Raw genomic sequence first — 17,326 nt, forward strand, 5'->3', positions numbered from 1 at the left:
CAATCAAGAGCAGATCTCTCTTTGCGGAAGCCATATTGATGGTCAGGGATAAGGGCCTGACGTTCCACATAATGCTCTAATCGTGTGTTAACCATTCGTTCCATCAACTTTCCCAATGCCGAGGTCAGTGATATGGGTCGAAATCCTTTACCTTCTGGTTTTGGAATAAATCGAACCAAAGTCGACCTCCATGACGTCGGGAAAGTGGACTGAATAAAACATTCATTAAAAAAACTTCTGATCATCTCCAGGCAAGGAGAATTCCAAACTGTTATGTCCTCAGTAGTGTTATGTTTTTGCATAACCTCCAAATTCAGAAGTGTTAGGTGACGTCACCAATTTTCAGGGCCGTATTCTTAAGCCCAAAGAAAAGGGGGCATATACTTCTAGGCCAAACTTGAGGTTTATATATTTACGTTCCTGAAAGGTGCGCAGTAGCATACTTTGAGCACATAACAGAGCTGAGTCTGGAGGAGTGGGAAATTTCTGGAAATGTAACAGTATGGGGACCCGACTGTATTACAAAAAAATTTTATTATTATTGAAAATAATTGACTTCTTGAGAAGAATTTTATTATAATTTGTAAAATAATCAAATTTTATTGAATAACTTAACTTAAATTAAACTGAGAAAAATTAAATTTTTCAAAAGAAATTTATCAAAATTTTAAAAAATAATTCATTTTTTTTGACAAAATTTAATTAGAATTGTATTAAAAATAATTAAAATCTTCTAAACTATTTATGAAAATAATTGAATTTCGCAACGAATTTTATTAAATTTTTTAAGAATAATTGAATTCCTGCTAAGAATTTTATTATTTATGCAAATAATAATTGAATTCTTGCAAAGAATTTTAATCCAAGTTTGGAAAATAATCAAATTTTATTGAATAACTTAATTTAAAATGTCCTGAGAATAATTTAATTTTTCACAAGAATTTTATCAAAATTTTTAGAAATAATTATTTTTTTTCGAGGAATTTAATTAAAATTGTAATGAAAATAATTCAATTCATTGAACTAAAATTTTAGAAATAATTGAATTCTTTTGAAGATATTATTTATAACAATAATTCAAAGAATTTTATTGAAATATTTTAAATAATTGATTTCTTTCGAAAATTTTTCTTGAAAACTGTATTTCAAATAATTGAATTTCTGTAAAAATTTTATTATTCATGAAAATAATGAGTTGTTGCTTTGAATTTCATTAATTTTTTTTTTTTTTAATAATTGAATTCTTTTGAGAAATTTTATTAAAATAGTAGATATTGAAAGTATTTGAATTCCAGCAAAGAATTTCATTATTTATTCGAAAATAATTGAATTCTTCGGAAAGATTTCCCAAAAATTATTGAAAATTTAATAATTTAAAAAAATTTTTTTAAATTGTTTTGAATTGTTTCTAAGAAGAATTTTATTAAAATTTTTTCAATTATTAGCAGATTTAAAGTAGTGAAAATTTAAAAAAAAAGCAAAGAAAAAAGTAGTTTTTAGTGCCACAAATTTGAAAAAAGTATTCAAATAGTAGCTAATCGTAAAAAAAAGTAAAAAGTTGGTTGGTATATGAGTGCGAAGCCTTCAATTAATTATTTAGAAGAAAAAATAATTTTCTATTTAAATTTTTGTCTTAAAAATTTTTTTTACACGTTTCTTGATCTGTTGGTCAAAAAAGATTGTTAAAAAAAATTTGTAAACGTAAAATATTATTTTTTGAGTAAAAACTGTTTTTTTTCTTCCAGTCGTCGATGATAAACGTGAATTTTACTCATGTTTTTTTTAACATTGTTTTGTCAAACCATAGATTTAATGATTATGAAAAAAGAAATTAATGACTGTATCATAGTAACAGTTTATTTATAAAATTATTATTATTCTTATTGTAAATAATTGTTTTTCATTATTATTTGACAATGATGCTTATCATAATTGAATTCTTGAATGATATACATTGTCTGGAAATGTAATTATTTTAAGAATGTCATCAATAATGTGATTAAGGTTTAAATTTAGATAATCGTCTTTTATAAAAACAGATTTCAACTATATATGCGATTTATTAAAATTATTGAATAATTTTTGTTTCAGTTCCACTAGAGATGCAAATATTGACTAGAGAACACTTTAATCGATGGTATCGACTCGCTCCGTATTATATTAGTTTGCTCCTGATTGAAATACCATTTCAAGCAGCTTGTGCCCTAATGTATTTGTCTGTTAGTTACTGGTTGACGGGTCAACCTGTGGAAACACACCGAATTGTTTATTTTATGCTCCTGAGTATTGCTGCAAGTTTAACTGCACAGGCCTGGGGCTTTTTCATCGGAGCGACAACTCCCGTACGAGTACGTAATTTATTTACCATTGCAAATCAAATTTGTAGTATTAATTAATATAATTAATTAATATTAATATCCATATAATCAATACAATTAATCTAAGTAATTAAATTTTTAATTTCAGATCGCAGTTTTCGCTGGGCCAATTATTGCTGTTCTCTTCTCGGTCTTTGGATTTTGCATCCGTTATATGGATACGCCAAAAGTCTTTCGTTGGATCTTCCACATTTCCTACTTTAGAGCCGGATTTCACAGTTTATTGGTTTCAATTTACGGTTTCAATCGAAAAGATCTAAAGTGCGAAGACACAAAGGAAGTAATTGCTTATTGCCATTATAAAAAGGGGCAAAAATTCCTCAGTGATATGGAAATTGCCGACACAAATGTAGTCAACAATTTGGTTCTAATAATAGGAATTGGAGTGCTTATGCATCTCCTCACGGCAAGTGCACTTTGGTGCAAACTTAATAGAAGATGAGTTGAAATTAAAAAACTTATTTGGTGGTTCAGTATTCGCTTAAAGCGTCTGCTAGTCTCGTCAAGAGCAATCAGCTTTAGAATTTAATTACGAGAAAGCTTTTTTTAGAAAAAATAAAACAGCAAATTGTCTGCGAGAAATATTTATATAACTTAATTTAGACTAATTTCTGAAAGCAGTCTTAAATTTTTTACTCTTATGACATTAAATACTTTTTTCAAATGTTTAATACTTAATTTTCAAGGAAAGAATTCGTGCAAATTATGAAGTTTGCATTCGAAAGATTTTAAATCACAGCGCGGACTTAATAATTTTGCTATAATATTTGAGAATGTAATGTTTTAAATGTTTTAAAGTTTGTTAAAAGTCAAGAAACCAAAAATTATAAAGAATTGTGAACAGAAAGTGAAAGTGACAAATACTAATTATTTTTGATATCGTCTGAAAGTGAATTTATACAGAAATCTATTTATAATTCAGAATCTCATTAGAAAAAAGAAATGAAAGTTTTAAGAAATTGAAGATCTTTTTAAACCTTGAAAGATAAATAACAAGTGACTTACGTATTACTTAATTTAATTTAAAAAATATGATTCATTAATATTTTGAGCGTATAAAATAGGGTTGGTTCATCATTTCATATTTTCTTTCCATATGAAAACTAATTTCTTTATTTTAGCTCAACTCGAAACGAATCATATTTATGACCCTAACATAATTATTTATTTTTTGTAAATATTTTCTATTTAAATATCGTAATTTACTTATTAAGAACTATGTTAAAAAATACAGATATTTAATTTATAATTGTTCAGTACAGATTACTGTACTTCAATACAAATTTTTGCGATTTTGTGATTGTTTTATTAATCTTTAAGGAAAAGTGTGAATTTTGCAAATATTTGGAAATTGAAATGGAAAAATTAGACATTCGTTAAATTGTACTTGGAAATATGTAATTGTAGAATATTCGTTTTTTCCTAGTACTTTTTTTTGCATATTAAATTATTTTAAGAGTAACAGATCTTAAACTTCCGTCAATTATTTTTTACTTTAAGATTTTTTAAAAAATCTCTTTATATTTGTATATTTCGTATATAATATATAATGAAATAAAGTAATTGCATAGCAAATATGAATGTTTTCATTAACCTGCTTCTGAAAATTAATAAAATTTCACTGAACAATTTGTTTGAATTAAATAACTAATAATTAATTAAATAATCTATATCAATTAAATTATATTAAAAAACAATTAATTAATTAATTAACTATAATAATCGTCGTATTCATTCATTCATTCTGTCCAGTCTGTCCACACCTGGAGTTAGTCATGGTTATTCTTTTGTTTTTTATTCGTTTTGATAGAAAATAGAAATAAAATATAAAATAACGATTTTTTAACAAAATTCATGCTTTTGTTTTTTATATGTTTTGATAGATAATATTACATTTCTTTATTTTGTTATTATTTTTTTAATTTAATAATATTATTTTTATTTCTCAAATAATTCAAAAATATTTTTATTAATCTAAAAAAATTATTAATACCTATTATTATATTATTCATTATTTCCTTTGTTTCTAAAAAATTAGCATTTTGTAACAAACATTTTAGAAAATTAACAAATGTAAAACCTGTGAAATATTTTCTTTTTTTTAATATGAAAAACTTTATTACTTGACAAAATTTTGACTTCTTCCTTGACTCTAAAGAATATTCTGATTAACTCTAAAAATGATTAGATACTCCAAAAAATGTTCCATTAAATTTATTTACGAATTTCTTTAATTCTAAAATTATTTGAAAACATCAATAACTTCTTTTCTAAATAAATTTTAATCATTATTATTTCCCCACAGGAATAAATTATTTTTAATAATTTTTGAAAAAAGTTCTTTGATTGAGAATTTTAAAATCCATTTGTTTACGAAATTTAAATTATTCAGAAATTCTTCAACTAAATACGAATTAAAAAATAAATACTTCAAATAATTTCAGAAAAAAATTCAATTAAACTTTTTAAAAATAATTAATTCTACAGAACTGTTAGTTATAAGTAAGAAAAATACAAATTTTTAAAGAATTTGATTTGGAACCATTTTAAAATTTAATTATTTTTTAAAATTCATGCTAGGATAATGCTTTTAATATTCAATTATTATGTAGAACTTTAACTGAAATTCATTTTTAAATAAATTTTTATTAGATAATTCAATAATTTAAATGCAAAAATAAATAATTTATTGAATAATTAAAATTTCTTAAAATTTAAGTCTGATAAAGAATTTTATCAAAACATTTTTAAATTCATTTTTTGAAGGCACAAATATGAAATTTTATGCAAAGTTAGCAAAACAGTGATATATTTTGTAAATTTCAATTTTTAACGAAATTTTTTTTAATTTTTTAATTACTTTTGTGATTAAGTACCAGTTTTTATTGTTAATAGGCATTATTATTAATTATCTATTAATACTAGGAGAAACTACACACGCGTTTTTTTAGCTGTCACCTGTAATAATTTCAAAAGATAACATTTTTGTAATTTTTCATAAATTTTTCGAAGAATTTTTTATTGAAATTTTGTAAAGATAATCGAATTTCTTTTGAGTAATGATAATATAATAATAGTAAATTAAATACTTTGTTTGGCGGGCGTGACATTTACTACTTATTTATATTATTTATAAAAAAATTTTAAATACAAATTTCATAAAATTCAATTATTTTTTTAATTTTTAAATAAAAAATTATTCCAAAATAATTAATAAAAAATAATTTTTTCTCGATAGTTTTTCAAAAATTAAATTATTTAAGAAAATCAATTTTAAATCTGTAAAGTCTAATTATTGTTAAAAACAGGAAGAGTTTGAAATATATAAAATCTTTTCAATGCTGAAGAATATCATTCAGAATTTTCTTATGAATTCTTGAAATTGAATATTATTCCAGCACTTTTGACAAAATTTTCTGACTTTTTCCTGATTTCCCTGAATAAATTTAGAAAAATAGTGATTTTGTGTAAAATTCTTCTGAATAATTGAATTTTTGAACGTTAATGACATGAAAATAATATTAATTAATTTTGACTAGAAAACTATTAGAAACAAAATAACAAATATAAATAATTAATTGTAATTAAATGTAATTTATTTTTGATAATTAATAATTCAAAAATAATGTAATGAACATATTTTTCATTATCGTCTTATTGGCATTCACGCTTTCATTAATTTTCATGTGACATGTAATGTAAAAATTACATTATTGTTATATATATATATGTCGTAGGCAATTAGAAGAATCAGCCAATTAGCTAAACGCCTAGGCGATTAGCTAAGTGGCGGCCAGTAGACAAATATGCTTGGAAATTATTTGTATTTGTCTACTGGCCTAACAAAATTCGCCATTTAGCTAACTGGCTAGGCAGTTGTCTAATCGCCTAACACGTTTTAGGCGAATAGAAAATATACATCATCCAATGCATGTAAGATTAAAGAAATATTTCACTTTCTCATTTATTATTTTATTGTAATATATATTTATACATGTTTGAACTAAACGAAATGTCACTTTCATCAAAATTATATTGACATAAGTTTTTAAAAATTTTCGCAATTGAAAAAGGAAAATATTAATTTATACTAAAATAAAATTAAATTTATTTCATAAATTCATAATTTTTGAATTCTGGTTTTTCATTTTATAGTTTTGTTTATTTTTCTCTTTTCAAAATTATTTATTCTTTGTTTCCGTAGATATATTGTTTACTTTTGCTATATTTAATAACTCGTATATTAGATTTAATAAATTAGCATTATTAGTATTTTCTGCACAGCCGTTGAAAGTAGATGTATATTGACATCTTTATATTATATATTTACTTTTAAAAAATATTTGACAAAGTGCTTTATACTTATTCGAATAAAAAATGAATGAATAAAAAATGAACAACTTTTCTTCGACTCCGATCCTTCAAAATGTTTTAAACTTTCTATCACAGTTTCCAAACGACTTTTATTCCATACACTTCTATTACTTTTTTGATTGGAATAAAATGATTTTAATTTTTCGATAAATTCTTCACTGTTTACACTGCACTCACTCATTTTTTATTCGAATAAGTATAAAGCACTTTGTCAAATATTTTTTAAAAGTAAATATATAATATAAAGATGTCAATATACATCTACTTTCAACGGCTGTGCAGAAAATACTAATAATGCTAATTTATTAAATCTAATATACGAGTTATTAAATATAGCAAAAGTAAACAATATATCTACGAAAACAAAGAATAAATAATTTTGAAAAGAGAAACATAAACAAAACTATAAAATGAAAAACCAGAATTCAAAAATTATGAATTTATGAAATAAATTTAATTTTATTTTAGTATAAATTAATATTTTCCTTTTTCAATTGCGAAAATTTTTAAAAACTTATGTCAATATAATTTTGATGAAAGTGACATTTCGTTTAGTTCAAACATGTATAAATATATATTACAATAAAATAATAAATGAGAAAGTGAAATATTTCTTTAATCTTACATGCATTGGATGATGTATATTTTCTATTCGCCTAAAACGTGTTAGGCGATTAGACAACTGCCTAGCCAGTTAGCTAAATGGCGAATTTTGTTAGGCCAGTAGACAAATACAAATAATTTCCAAGCATATTTGTCTACTGGCCGCCACTTAGCTAATCGCCTAGGCGTTTAGCTAATTGGCTGATTCTTCTAATTGCCTACGACATATATATGTTAAAAGTGAAACAAGAAACTTCACGCGAGTTTTAGCGCGCGTTATTTGTGCTAGTATCTTTATAAAATAAATTAAATTAAATAAATTATATAAATAAAGACTAACGTCTTTATTTATAATTTATTTAATAAAGACATTAATTGATAGCTATATAGTTAAATAATTTATTAATTAAATAATTAATTGAAAAAAATAATCTTAAGATTTGAGGAAATATGATTATATTTTGCATACATGTATGTCAGTTAATCATTCCGTAGGTGCTATTATATAGAAAAGAACTTTGTTTCAAAGTTTTATTTTCTTCTTTAAAAAACATGTTTTTGTTCAACTTTTTTATCTTTCTCTTTACTTTACTTTTCTAGTTTAGTTGAACTTTTTGCTTCTTTTTCTTAACGTGTAATTTTTACATAATTTGTATAATTATTTTAATTATCCTAATTATCTTAATTTTTATTTCTTTTTCATTATGATTTAATGCCTTTTTAATTCCTTTGGAATTTAATTCAAATTCATTCTCAAAATGTGCACTGGAAAAGCTGTGCTAACGTAAATTTTACAATATCTACTAAACAATAAGACATTTTTTTAAGATATGAAAGTATAATGATAAGAGACTTGTGATTATCTCAATACAATGTATTTTAATTGTTTAAAAAATGCTTTTACAAATCGATAAATTTTCGTATAAATTTATTTAAAAAAAAAATGATAAATTGACGAGTTTTTTGCATAAATGATGGAAGTAATTTTTAATGGCAATAAATTATAGGTAAAATTTTCTAATTCTTTTATATTTGACTTTGATTGTTTAAAGAAACAAAAAAACCGAAGCGAACAAGGACAAAAATTACAAAAAAGGAAAGAGGAAACAAAATGTTTATATCTTATCTTTATATTCACTGTATCTTATCCTTCTTTGCTTATAAGATTTTTACAACTATTATTTTTAAATTGTTTAAAAATGTCATTAATAATCAATAAAAATAATAAAATGCAAAAATATGAAACTGACAGTTTGAGAAAGTTGTGCGTAATTTTTATGCTCTGTGTTTTCCTATTCAAAATTCCTTTTGTGACATACTTTTTTTCACTTTCATTGAACATTTTTTTTTTTGAAAAATGAATTTAATAGACAAATTATTTTCTTTTTCTACTTATTTTGCAGAGAATTTTCTTATTTTAATTGGAATAGAAAAAAACATAATCAAATAATTTCTTTATTTTTTTATTTATTACAGTCTATTTGATAAATAAAAAAAAATTTCTTCTTTATTTATTCATTGTCTACTTGATAAAAAAGAAATAATTTTTTTCACTGCAGTCTACTTGATAAAAAAAAGAAATAAATTTTTTTTACTCATTACAGTCTTAAAAGGAATACTTTTGTGTAGATGTTGAAATAATGTTTCGTATGGCAGTAGAAAGAAGATGAAGGTAAGCAAGAAAAATAATACGTAAGCAAGAATGCTTAAAATCAAAAACCACAAAGTGAACTATGTAAAACGGAAAATAAAATACTAATAAGCGAAAAGACAAAGAATGTTTTGTTTCTTTTTTTTTTATAATTAAAAACGAAATACCTAATCTTCATTTCTTCATTCTATTTTTACGATTGAATGTGTCGAGTGTTACTTGCTCAGTGTAGCTTCGTAGGCGGAATGAGTCGGACGCTCACCACTCTCTATATTGACTATACACATAAATTAATGTTATTAGACAATCTAATTCCACTCTAAAAATTCCTTAACAACTTCGAAATTATATTTTAAAATATAAATTTAATTCTTCTCCTCCTAATTTAATTTTTCCAACTTTTTAATATTATCAAAAAAATATTTCCTTTCATCCACAATATCTTTTCTTTCAACAACAAATAAAAACCTTCAAGACAACTACAAGAGTTCAATATGTGCCTTAAAATATCTGAGGAGAATATTTAACAAGTTCCTATAAATACGGTTCAAAAAAAGTGATATTTTAATTGTTTTTCAATTTTTTATCCTACAACTGTCATTATAATATACAAAGTGAGAAAATTTGTTTTGTGATTAAATAAGTAGTGTGTTGAGATGAAAATAGAACAATGGTACATATGTGTATGAGCATTCACAATTAAATGCGTATTTATGAAGAACGCGAAATGCATGCTTTTGCATTTGGATATTTGTGCAAAAAATGATAAAAAATTATTAAATTTTCAACAATGACTGAAGTGTGCCAAAAATCGAGGAATCTCAAGATAAATTTAAGCCAAATTAAAAAACATGATACATTCAATGATGCTGGATCAAATCAATCGAATAAATCCATTAATTTGGTTTTCAACAATATCTCCTACAGTGTTCGGACTAATATTTTATCGAAAAGTATGATATCTTTTTTTACAATACACGAAAATAATGAACCAAATAAATTTAATATCCACGTGTTTTATGAATAATTACTTTAAGTAATTTTTAATTAATTTGATATTAATTGCACCTCAGTAATAATTTATTATTATTATTATTATTATTATTATTATTATTATTATTATTATTATTATTATTATTATTATTATTATATTAATAGACGAATTATTCCTTTCTTTCTTTTTTCTTTTTCTACTTATTTCAAAAAAATTCTCTTATTTTAATTGGAATTGAAATTATTATTATGTTAATATAATATAATAATAATAATATATTTTAGGTATTATTTCTAATTAATTAATAAGAGACTTAAAAAAATGAAAAAAAAGAAATAATTGAAATTTTCTTCGCGCAGAAATGTAAAATATTTGAGATATCTTCTCTCGATAAGGAACAAAATGTTTTTCTTCTATTTCGATATCTTATCCCCATATTATCAAAATCTAAAGAATAATTAGTTGGTTATTAATTTTCTATATCCAACTATTATCTACCAACTTTCGATATATAGTTAAATCTTTAAACTTTGTCTCCATGATAATAGTGATAAAAAAAATACAACAGAAAAATTATTTCACATTCTTTTCGACTTTTATTTCTTTGTAAATTTTTTTCAACCACTTTTTTAGAATTTAATTTTCTTTTTAATATTTCATATGTTATTAATATTTAATTTATTAAAATGAAGTATTTTCCTGGTAATTTTTATTTATGTTTTTTTAAATATTGCTTTTGCTTCATTAAAACGATTGTGATTCAGAGGTTTGGTTTATTATTCATGCACACACATAAATATGTGAAGATGCGTACACATATAACATTCATAATAATATTAAAGTGGAATTTCAGTTGATTTTTTGCAGAATTCTTTTGCATTTTATTTTTCTTTTTTTTTTCTTTTTGAATTCATACACGTGCGAGTTTTTCTGTAAAATCTTTTTTCCTAAAACTGGATTTTGGTGAAATTAATTATGTGAAGATAGATCATTTTGAATATAGCAATAAAATTGGATGAAGTGAAACTAGAATTTTGAGAATAAAAAGTAGAATTTTGAGAATAAATGTAGAATTTTGAAAATAAAACTAGATTTTTTTGTAAATATCAACAAGAATATTTTTTTAGCAATTATTAAATCAATGACGGAAGATGTTTTTCAGATTTAGAAAGAATTTGTTAGTTGAGATAAAACATTTCTGAACGATAAGAATATAATACATGTATAGAGTGTCAAGATGAAAATGAGAATTAAATGTGTAAATTGAGTGAAAAGAATATTTATATTAATTCACTGATAAATAAAATATCCCTCTTTTTTGTGAATTTGATGAAAAGATTTTTACTTATCTTTAACGTATATATACAATGATGTGAACATCACAAAAATTCAATGATTATATTATCTACTTTATGTATTTAAGAGATCGACAAGAATTTACACTCTCACTGCAAAATGTGACACAAGACTTATATATTTTAGAAATTAAATTTGTATTTTTAACATTTTCTCATAAATCATCTTTTTTTCCTCTTTCCTTTTTATTGCAAAAATTAATTGCAACATTTTTGCAAAAAAACTCTTGAATTTTCCTTCAAATAAAATGTTCATCAATTTTTTTTAAATATCGAATGCATTTTATGTGTTTGTTGTTATTATTATTATTATTATTATTATTATTATTAGTAAATTAATTAATAAATTAAATTCTAAATAATAATAAATAAAAATAGGCTTCAGGCCTAATGTTACATGTAAACAAAATAAGATATAAATAATAATAAATATTAAATTATAGGTACATTGATAAAAAGAATAATAAATAAAATTGAATAAAATTTATTATTCGTTTACTTATTGAGAATTAAAAGCAGAACATTAAGACGAGTTTTTAATTGTTATACATAAATCCGCATTGTTCGTATCAACTTATTGAAAGTTTTGCGATATCAAAAGCCAACGACCAGAGAAATTTATAAATAAATAAATAATTTAAATAATAATGGTAAAAATCTTTCCAATCACTTATTTTCTAATGCTTAAATGTTGGTGAATTTCACAACGTTTATATAATTAACGATTTAGACGAAAAGAAATTTTTCTATTAAAATTTTTATATATTTTGGTACAAAAAAATGCTTAGCACATTTTTTTTTATCAAAAACGTAAAAGAGATTTTTGTAAAAAATTGTTTTAATAAGTTTTAATAGGTAGTTTAAATAATAAATAATAATAAAAAAAAATTAAATAAATGAAATATTTTTAATAATTTTTGCATTTTTTTTACAGAAAGAAAACAATTACTATTCGATATTTCCGGAGATTTTAGATCGGGGGAGCTGACAGCAATTATAGGTCCATCTGGAGCGGGAAAATCGACAATGATGGATATTTTAGCTGGATTCACGTATGAAAAGCTTTGATAATTTTTCTATAAAAATTTGTAAAATTTAAAAAAATAATTTTTAATTTTTCGAAAAATTTTTCACCCCCTATTTTTTGAAAAAGGAAAGAGTTTATTTTGAAATAGATATTTTTTCTTTCTTTTGACAGGACATCATCAGTAACTGGAAATATAATAGTTAATGGAGAGAATCGTGATTTAGCATCCTTCAGAAGATCATCAGCTTACATTATGCAAGATGACAATCTTCAACTTCTATTAACTGTTCAGGAAGCAATGGACTGTGCTGCAAATTTGAAACTTAATACTTCAGCTTCGGAAAAGAAGCACACTGTAAGGAAATAAATTAGTCTGTAGATATTTTTCCATTTAATCAGAGTAATATTTTAATTCATTGTTATTAATATGTAGATAAAAAATTATTTTTTTTTATTTTAAGTATTTAAGTAGATTTTTTTGTTTATTTTAGTATTTTTTAAACCATTTCTGTCTATATTATATTATTTTTTCATTTCTAAATCCATATTTTCCTTTATTTCATTATTTTTCTATTTCCGATTTCTTCCTTCATTCTATTATTTTTCTGTTTTCAAATCCATTTCTTCTTTTTGTTTTAATATTATTTACTTCTAAATCCATTTCTTCCTATATTTTAATATTTTTTATTTCCAAATTTATTTCTTCCTTTATATTATTATTTTCTAATTTTTAAATCAACTTCTTTCTCTATTTTACTATTTTTTGTCTAATTTTTAAAATAAATAAAATTTTGTCTTATTATTAAAGCCATTCGGACGTTGTAGATTTTATTATAATTATTATTTTTTATTTTCAAATCCATTTCTTCCTTTAATTTATTATTTTCCAATTTTTAAATCCGTTTCTTCCTCTATTTTATTTTTTGTTATTTCTAAATACATTTTTTTTTTTAATTTTATTATTTTTCTATTTCTAAATCCATATTTCTATTGAGAAAAAATAGAACCCCCTTTAATGGCTTTAATGTTTTCTCTCTAATAGGTTTTCTTTTTTATAGGTTGATCAAATTTTAGTTGCAATGGGTCTTTCGAAATGTCGAAAAACTCGTACTGACAAACTCAGTGGTGGACAGAGAAAAAGACTGGTAATTGCTTTAGAGCTAGTGAATAATCCGCCGATTATGTTCTTTGATGAGCCAACAAGGTATTGGATTTTTTTCTTCCTACTTTTTAAAAATCAATCATTTTTTATAATTAATTATGAATTAATTATAAATGAAATTTTCAGTGGCTTGGACAGTGTATCATCAAAGCAGTGTTTGGCTTTTTTAAAAATGTTGGCACGTGAAGGAAGAACAGTAATTTGTACAATACATCAACCAAGTGCAACTCTTTTTGACATGATCGATCATCTTTACGTAGTGTCACAAGGAAAATGCCTTTATACTGGCGGAACAAAAAATTTAGTTAATTTTCTAGCTTCATTTCAATTAAATTGTCCGACATATCATAATCCAGCGGATTTTAGTGAGTTTCAATAATTATAATCAACGTTTGAAAATATTTATTAAATCTAATTAATATTTCCTTTTATTCAGTACTAGAAATATGCAACGGAGATTATGGCGATCATTTATTAAAGTTAGTAAACTCGATAGAAAATGGTAAAAGTAAATCTTGGCGATCGCCAACAGAAGACGATTTATGTAAAATAGAACAACTAATTAATGAGAATATTATGACACCAATAGTTTCACCAAATCTTCCAACTCCTGCCATATTTATGAAAAATAAAATCAATGGATCAAATCATGCAACTGGATTTTGGATGCAATTGTGCATTTTACTCAGACAAAATTTCATTCGACTTTCTAGAGATAGGGTAATTGAAAATTTTATACAAAAATCACCACCTAATGAATTAATTATTAATTATTTAATTAATTAATTAAACTAATTGATAATTAATATTAATAAAAAAAATTTTAAAGACTAATTTACTTAATTGAAAAAAATTGTTTCTTTAACAGGTTCTGACTTTTATGCGACTTTCAATGCACTTTATAATTGCAATTTTGGTTGGGATTATTTTCTTCAATATTGGCGAGGACGCCACTTACGCATTGGATAATTACAATTTGCTTTTCTTTAATGTCATGTTCCTCATGTATAGTGCATTTAGTGCAACACTCATAACATGTAAATATAATGCTTTCAATAATTATTATTCTAGATTTCAAACTTTCACTCTTATCTCAATTTAATAGAAGCGAATTTCAATTTTATACAAATATCATTTTAGATTATTCTATTTTTATTATAAAAATAATATTAATATAATTAATATTGATATAATCAAAAATTATTATAATATTAATATGTAATTAAATAATATTGTTTAACAATAAAATAATAAAATAATGATAAAATATAATTAATATTAATAAAAATTTATATTAGGCTTCTGTGAATATTAATCTGTATGTAATTAATTAAATTTTTTTATTAATTACAGCTTGATTAATTTATAATTATGTAAAAATTCAAATTTTAATAATATAAAAATGGTCGAAATTGTGATTTTTATAAAATTAATTTGTACTTTTCTTTACAGTTCCTTTGGAAGTACCAGTTTTAACAAGAGAGCATTTTAATCGTTGGTATAAACTTCATTCATTTTATTTGGCTAACAAATTGGCAGACCTCCCGATACAAATTATAGCAACAATTATTTATACTTTAATAGTTTATTATATGAGTGGCCAAGTAAATGAAGTGAAGAGGCTGGCCCTTTATATTTTTATATGTATTGCCATCAGTCTCGTTGCACAAAAAATTGGTCTTATTGTTGGAATAGCAATGAAACTACAGGTATTTATCTAAGTATCCAATTAGCTTAGGCGTTAATTTTAATTGATTTAGTTAAAATTCAATTATTTTCATAAATCTTAATAAAATTCCTTGATAGAATTCAATTATTTTCAATACAATCTTAATAGAAATTAAATTTTTCGAAAGAATTCAATTATTTGAATAAATAATAAAATTCTTAGGAGGAATTCAATTATTTTCGAAAATTTTCATAAATTTCTAAAAAATTAAACTATTTTAAAAATTTCAACATAATTCATTGGAAAAATTCAATTATTTTTATAAGTAAGAAAATTCTTATCAGGAAGTCAATTATTTTTAAAAATTTTCATAAAAATCTTTCCAAGAATTCAATTATTTTCAGTATAGTTCTAATAAAATTCTTCGCAAGAATTCAATTATTTTCATAAATTTTAATAAAATTCCTTGAAGGAATTCACTTATTGTGTGAAACAAAAAAATTTTCAAAAAATGTAATAAAATTTTGCTTAAGAATTTAATTGTTGTCGTTAATAATAATATTCTTCACAAGAATTCAATTATTTTCAGAAATAATAAAATTCTTACTAGAAATTCAATTATTTATAAAAACTTTAATAAAATTATTGAAAATAATTCAATTATTTTCTCATAAACTTTAATAAAATTCATTGAAAAAATTAAAATTTTTAATAATAAAATTTCTGGAAGAAATTTCATTATTGTCGTAAATGTGAATATATAAAATTCTTATAAAAAAAATGCAAGTACCTAAATGCTTTCGAAGATTTTAATAAAATTCTATGCAAGAATTAAAATATTTCAGATTCTTAATTATGAAAATTACAGAAATTTTATAACATTTTTTAAACAAAAATGTAATCTTTAAACATTAAAAAATATCACTATTAATAGCGCTAAATTATAGAAAACCAAATAATTTTTTCTTGAAAAAATAGTAAAAAACAGTAAAAAAAATAGTTAAATACAGTAAAAATTTATTCTCAAAATTGTAATTAATGAAAATTTGAACTAATTAGATTAAAAGTGACATGAACTTTTATTATCATCATTGTTTAAAAAAATTATAAATAATTATTATAATTTCCTTACAGAATGGAGTAATTTTTGGACCACTGTTCATAATGCCTTTTACAATATTCAGTGGTTTTTTTGTCCACATGAATGACGCTCAACCATTTTTACAATGGTTGTTTCATATTTCTTTTTTAAAATACGGTTTCGAAGGAGTTATGGTTGCCATTTATGGGTAAATAATAATTACTACTTTATAACAAATATACGAAATTTAAAAAAAATCCAACTATTAACTGTTTTTATTTTCTCTTTAGATACGACAGACCAAAGATGCGTTGCACCTCAGATTATTGCCATTTTTCTCATCCAAAACAACTTTTAAAAGCAGTTGGAATGAGATATTCAGATTATTGGTACAGCATTGCCATTTTGATTTTAATTTACATTATACTCGATACTTGTGCCTTCATAATATTGAGATTGAGGCTGAAACAACGTTTTTATCGTTAAAATGTGATAAGCTTAATATAATATGTTTAAAATTGAATTATAAAATGTTATTTATTAAATAACATTGTAAAGTTTATATAAATGAAGATGTTGACGAATTTTTTGTATTTTCTGCATAAAAGACATTTTGAGGGATGAATAATTTTGCCTACGGAGAGGTTCACGATTCATTGTACCTAACTTTTTCTTAATAAAACATTTTATTCTTCTTTATACTCAATTGTGTGCTCACTAAATCTGAATTGGTAAACATGTTTTCTAATTCGAATTAGTGACTGAGTTTTTGCTTTTTAATTAGAAAAATTTGACTAATAAATAGTCATTTCCGCTAATTATAATAAATTACAATAAGTAAAAAAAATTACAAATAAATTAGTAGAAATTACTATTTATTAGTCACGTTTATTATAATTCATAAAAATTATAAATAAATTAGCAGAAATGACTGTTTATTAGTCCAATTTTCTAATTCAAAAGCAAAAAGTCAGTCACTAATTCCTATTAGTACAATGTTTACTAATTCAAATTTAGAGAGTTGTTTTTATT

General features: G+C 22.9%; 1 protein-coding gene across 1 annotated transcript in view; it reads left to right on the forward strand.

Moving 5' to 3' along the window:
- Positions 1-16,995, forward strand: part of LOC122511326 (ABC transporter G family member 3-like) — a 43,807-nt gene extending 26,812 nt beyond the window's left edge. The window contains exons 9-20 of the mRNA XM_043626484.1: positions 2,092-2,348; positions 2,467-2,817; positions 9,785-9,959; positions 12,290-12,407; positions 12,554-12,737; positions 13,441-13,586; positions 13,671-13,909; positions 13,981-14,264; positions 14,413-14,581; positions 14,997-15,253; positions 16,348-16,502; positions 16,585-16,995. Coding sequence (XP_043482419.1) covers positions 2,092-2,348; positions 2,467-2,817; positions 9,785-9,959; positions 12,290-12,407; positions 12,554-12,737; positions 13,441-13,586; positions 13,671-13,909; positions 13,981-14,264; positions 14,413-14,581; positions 14,997-15,253; positions 16,348-16,502; positions 16,585-16,780 — 2,531 coding nt within the window. The 3' untranslated portion in view covers positions 16,781-16,995. The remainder of the gene's footprint in view (positions 1-2,091; positions 2,349-2,466; positions 2,818-9,784; positions 9,960-12,289; positions 12,408-12,553; positions 12,738-13,440; positions 13,587-13,670; positions 13,910-13,980; positions 14,265-14,412; positions 14,582-14,996; positions 15,254-16,347; positions 16,503-16,584) is intronic.
- The last annotated feature ends 331 nt before the right edge of the window (positions 16,996-17,326 follow it).

Source organism: Leptopilina heterotoma, unplaced genomic scaffold (assembly GCF_015476425.1).
Source record: "Leptopilina heterotoma isolate Lh14 unplaced genomic scaffold, ASM1547642v1 Lhet_81, whole genome shotgun sequence".
Lineage (NCBI taxonomy): Eukaryota > Metazoa > Arthropoda > Insecta > Hymenoptera > Figitidae > Leptopilina > Leptopilina heterotoma.